Source organism: Anarrhichthys ocellatus, unplaced genomic scaffold (assembly GCF_004355925.1).
Source record: "Anarrhichthys ocellatus isolate YVR2014 unplaced genomic scaffold, GSC_Weel_1.0 scaffold13, whole genome shotgun sequence".
Classification (NCBI taxonomy): Eukaryota; Metazoa; Chordata; class Actinopteri; order Perciformes; family Anarhichadidae; genus Anarrhichthys; species Anarrhichthys ocellatus.
The window spans coordinates 1,977,977-1,983,637 of record NW_022280043.1 but is presented as its reverse complement, the minus strand read 5'-3'; the positions used below and the strand labels follow the sequence as shown (position 1 = coordinate 1,983,637).

General features: G+C 44.0%; 1 protein-coding gene across 1 annotated transcript; it reads right to left on the bottom strand.

The window, feature by feature from the left end:
- Window positions 1-2,565, bottom strand: sp8b (sp8 transcription factor b). The gene has a single exon (XM_031853259.1). It carries the CDS (start codon window positions 2,552-2,554, stop codon window positions 1,025-1,027), a length of 1,530 nt encoding a protein of 509 aa, XP_031709119.1. The 5' UTR covers window positions 2,555-2,565; the 3' UTR covers window positions 1-1,024.
- Between the last annotated feature and the right edge of the window lie 3,096 nt (window positions 2,566-5,661).

Sequence of the window (5,661 nt, the reverse complement as noted above, 5' to 3'; positions counted from 1 at the left end):
AAATAAAATCACTTTACAACATGCTTACTTAAATTAAATGAGCGGGTAAACAGTAAATGATTTCAAAACCTCACAAATAAATTCAAAGTGCGCCTAATGATAGACCCCTAAATACAAGAAAACTCGTGGTTAAATATAACTCCCCACAATACATTTCATATCATGTCAAAGAAAAATCCAAGTACATTTCCGTATATTCTCAAATATTTACTAGAGTCCATATACAACTAGAAATACCTATACAAAATCGTCTCCTGGACAAATACATTACTCACCTTTACATCGGGCTGTAATTATTCTAAACTACATTTCTCGTTATGTACAACACATTTTGCAGCGAAGTGTATAAGCAGCCTCAACTGGCCTACTTACAAACTTGACGCACATACTGCAGGCTGTTGAATAGCAATATGTGATATGAACCTACCACTGCTCCTCCATTATCAAACGCTTGATAGGATCAGACGGATAAAACGAAACTATCCCATCCCGTATCTTACCACACTCCACAGGTATTTGTTTCTACAGAGCAGTCCATCCGCAGGGACACAAATTAACAATTTATTCTGCTCGATAATAAAGTGCCAGAGTTTGGTTTTGAACAATATCTATGACAGTAGTAGCACAATTTTTGCAGGCCTACATTTTTTTTTTTTCCACAGCAGTGTTGATATAATTCGCTTCTCATATGCTGGGAAATAGAACATCAAGGTTGAATTCAGTATCGGATGGAGAAAAAGAAAGTTTCCGTTGTGCCCTGTTCCAGTGTGCCCACAATAACACTGTCACACCGCAGATGTAGCCTATTAATGAGAAGTTTGTGATGGTACAGCTATGTAAGTAATTAGTAGTCTTAAACACTTGGAAAAAGTCAAAGAAACGTTAGGCCTATTTTCTCATTAAATGACAACACTCATTGTGAAGCATTTCGCATACACCAAAGTATGTCCACTTCCGTGTCCTCCGGGACAATTCCATCACGACACTTAGTTGTTTTATAGTTTTTACTTCACTGAGGGGAGTCTTAGAGGCCGTTCATGCCTACTCCCTGGGTGGACTCGGGTGGGTGCAACAGGTCGGGGGAATGGCACGGAGGGCTTCCCGGCGCGCTGTGCTCGCTGTCGGTATCACTACCTCTCTTCCCTCCACTGCCACCGGAGCCGGAGCCGGCAGATCCTCCGGCGCTGTGAGTTTTTACATGTTTACTCAGGTGATCGCTACGCATAAATCTCTTGTTGCACACCGGACAGGCGAATCGTTTCTCCCCGGTGTGTGTGCGTAAATGTCGCTGGAGCTCGTCGGAGCGCGTGAACCTCTTACCGCAAAAGAGCCAGTTGCACACAAACGGCCTCTCGCCGGTATGCCACCTCAAGTGCGCCTTTAGGTGCGACGTTTTCCCGTAAACCTTCCCGCAGCCGGGGATGTGACAGCTGTGGAGACCTTTTCTCCGGAGGCTGGCGCCAGCCGGTCCCAGTCTCTCCGCCTCCTGGCAGTTTGGACAGTCACAGGTGGCTCTGCCTGAGTACCGCCGGGCAGATGACCTCGGAGACCCCGCTAAAGATGCAGGTGGACCCCCGGAGAGCATAGTGCCCCCCGCCCCGCCTAATGGAGAGGGGCTCGTGTCCGGATAAGAGGATAACACCGGCTTGAAACCGTCCATCAGGTGCTGGCTGCTTGTCAACAGGTGCGGAGAGGGACTTGTACTGAAAGCAGAGTGACTTAAAGTCGAGTAATCAGAATTATATCCGCCCAGAGGAGAGTGCAAGGAGCCCTGGAGTCCACCGGAATGCAAGGACGTTTGTAGTGCTGCTCCGTTAGGGTTTTGAACATCAATCCATCCCGCTCCCACATCCCACCATGCAGAGGCTCCGGTGGTTCCAACCTCTCCTGTCGGGATACCGGGATGAGACGATTTGAACCAGGACTCGTAGGGATGTGCAACGCTCATCCTCGGATATATGCCCTGCAAACTGTCCACTGAGGTGTGCACTTTAGAGATGAAAACCGGCTGGTGGCTGGCTTCTTGAGAGCTGCCCGAAACCGACGCTTGGAAAACAGAATAATCGTTTCCAAAGTGTGAGCCGGATGAGGCACCAGACGTGAGGGAAAAAGCACTGGATCCGGTGGAGGTGTTGGTGCCGAAAGAGTCCGAGATGCCGGATCCATTGCGGGACACCCCGAAGCCGGACAGACCGGATCCGAGGCTGCAGCTGCTCGCAGCAGCTCTTTTCCACGGGTGGAAGCCTTTCCCAAATGAGGAGGAATTATCCGAAATTGTCGACGGCGAAGGGCTCGGACTCCCTATTTTATTACATGTTGCAGCTAACATGGCTAAAGGAGTCGATCCTAATCTCGGCTCCTCCTGAAAGAACAAGAAAAGCTGTGAGTGACTGTTCAGTCTGACAAGTTTAACTAGTTCATTACAGACATTTCTTTTCAGTATTTCAGCTCGAAATATAAAGGGTGAGTTAGCAAACAGTTTGAGCAGATGGTCTAATAAACGGAAAGTTAATATTTGTTTTAAAGAAATGAACACAACAGAGTTGCCTTTCATCGGTTCCTACCTGGACGAACAGAAACAACTGAAATGCGACACACCGCGCTTACAAATGCATGCCAGACAGGACACCAAGGAAAACATGCGTGTTTTGAGCACCAAGGTCAAACTCCTATCCCGTCTACAGAGCCTCAGCTGTCTCATGCGAAGCGCTTGCTGAAAATAAAACCAACGCACTGCCTTTGCTGCTACTTTGCGGCCGCTGTAAGTTTAATCCCCCCTCCGCCGGACAATGACAAGAACTAATTAAACCAGTAAGAAAGTCCTTTCGACTCACCCCTAGAAGTGAAGTTGCCATCACACAAAAACACTGCCCTCCTCAGAGGATCTTTTTATATTTATGAATCAGAGCACTGTTTTTTTAGAGGTGTGCAATACAATGATGTGTTCCGCCCATTCTTCCACAATTGTAGGCTCCTCTCCGGCTTTGAAGTGCCGCTGTGACACGGGCGACCAATCAGCGGCTCCGTCCCGCCGCACTGCCACATACTACAGTGAGGTCATCAATAGAGCGCCTCAGACAGCTCTCCACCCCCACCCCCCCCCCCCCCCCCCCACACCCCCCCCCCCCCCCCCCCCCACCGCCCCCTCCATAATAAAAGACAGCGGAAGGAAGGTAAAGTTAAATGAGAGTGAATTAGGAAGGAGGAATTAGGGGGCCACTTATTGAAATTTTACAGAACATCACGTTCCATAAATTTAAAGAAAGCGGGATGATGGGCTGCGCTTGGTCATGTAGCTGGCGGTAAATTATAATGATGGTAAATTATGACGGCACCCCCAAAAAGCTTAAGATCCATGCGCAATAAAACGGCAAACTCGTTTTAAGTTCAATTTCCATTTTCAAATCAGGCTACTCTTCAATGTTCCTGACGGCGAGCCATCTTAGATCATCTCAGCTCAAAAAGTTGAATGTAAACTCATTTCCCTAGATTTAAACATTGGTAAAACTTTAAGTGGGTCAACTCTACTTCATCCACATGTGTTTACTTCAGCGCATCACTTTATCATTTTAAGCTGCTCAGGTGTTTTTGTTTCTCCCCCCCCCCCCCATCTTTCTAGTATTAGAAACGTATTCTGGCATAAATCACCCCGTGGGATTTTGCACGTTTCAACTTCTTAAGAATTAATATACACAAACTATTACACAACATAGAAAGGCTGCATTGTTCCGTTTGTGGACCTATATTACACCGTCTTAAACTTTCACATTACTGTAATTGCGTTCACTTATCTTAACAGTTTTGATTAAAAATGGTAGATGGTGCATTCCGGTGGAGGGTTATTCATTTTATTATGCTCCATATTAGTCTGAAACAAATAAAGAAGAAGATGATGAAGGGGGTCGATGACTTTGGAGCATTTTCAGAATCAAAATGACAAAATTCAAGAAAGTAACATTTTCTCAAGCTGGTTTATTGGCAACATAGAGCGTGTAGCTGCCCCAGTTTAACTGATATTATTTATTAAGGTAAGTGGATGCACTCTGTGTCAGACTGCAAATAAAACGATAAGCTGGTTATATTGAATAGGTTCATCACTTTTCCCACTGACATTTAGTTAAACCTACGGAGGAAGCGCCTGTTACATAATAAGAACTTGTAGGCAAAACGTGCGTTGAACCCTGGGACTCTGTGGGCGCTATTAGCATTCAGTGCGCACTGGGAGCATAAATTTCATTTGAATTTCAAATTTAATAACGCAGGAGGTTTTTAATCATCCTCAGTTTTATTTGTTTGATATTAACATCCTTATTGACCGGGTCTGTTGACCAGCTTGGTCATTACAGGACAGGGAAAAGTTAATTAAAACGACCAGGGATTATTCATCACATCATCTGCCTAACCCATGTCGCTTCCTTTATTACACAGCGTGATAGATGGACTATCTGATTAATTCCTGTGTTTCTAGGATTGGACAACAGCTTTTGGGATTAATTTACACCGCTTTACCTTCAGATGTAATAAATGAAGGAGCTAAAACTAAAACGGCCCAAATTATTCATAAGGTTGCACAGTTTAAAAACAAACAACTCCGAAACAGATGCAGCAACATTGTAAATGCAGTTATCTTGGTAATTATTCTTACATCACCCGTGTTATTCCTTAATGTTTAGGGACCATTTTAACAATTGTATGACATTTATTTAAATTAGTAATACAATATATTGTTCATTCCAAGTTATTCTTTAAATGTATGAGCCCTTGTTCTCAAACTAACGCGTAAAGTGTCGATTTAAATAGTTCAATGGAAAAAGAGAAATCACGATAAGCCTTATATGAAAGCAAGGACAGATTTGAGATAAACGGGGAAAAACAAACACACATTCACTTTGCTTATTGACGTTGGAGATAAGAAAGAAGTTGTATCGATCTGTTTTCTGCTCATTCATTATTTTATTTCCGTCAAATTACCCAATCACAAAAAAACTATCGGAAATCATAACAAGCTGTGAACATTATGTAACCGCGTTTAAAGGCGAATAAAATGTGATAAAGTAATGACGAGAATAAAACCTACATACCGTGCTCCTTCGCTCCGCTCCGCAGTGCATTGATTGACCCTCGACGTTTGCTCTCAGCAGAGTAAAACACAACATCTCCTGCTGCCGGTGTGACTGTGGACCATGCCAGATAAATGTTACACTGGCAATTCAATTAGGAATAACTTGGAAAATATCCGCCGAGCCCTGTTTCCACTACACGCACCCAAACTGCTAACATGTCTATAAAGATGCATATTATATGTTCATATATTTCGAATTTATATTTCGGCATAAACCATGAAACACTTGTAATCAAACTGGTTTTCCCCTTTCCTCTTCCCTCCAGATGGAATGGTCATTCACAATATTATGCGCAATAGTGATTTTACGCATTCGGAGAGCAAGGTATATAGGCTACAGCTACAGGGGACATGTTGGCCTCTGGTGACAAATTACCAAGCGATCATAGCAGCAAGACTGAAGTCAGAGGTCAGTGTGATAACTGCTCGACAGGAAACGTCTCGCTGCTGGAGCTACATAGGTACAAGATATATTTAATCCGCGTGCACATCGAAATGTGAGTGTCTAATTTATTCTGAGCGCACTATACCTCTAAAAA

Coding starts and splice junctions, on each gene's coding strand:
- sp8b (XM_031853259.1), bottom strand. CDS start 2,554: ATGAAAGGCAACTCTGTTGTGTTCATTTCTTTAAAACAAATATTAACT.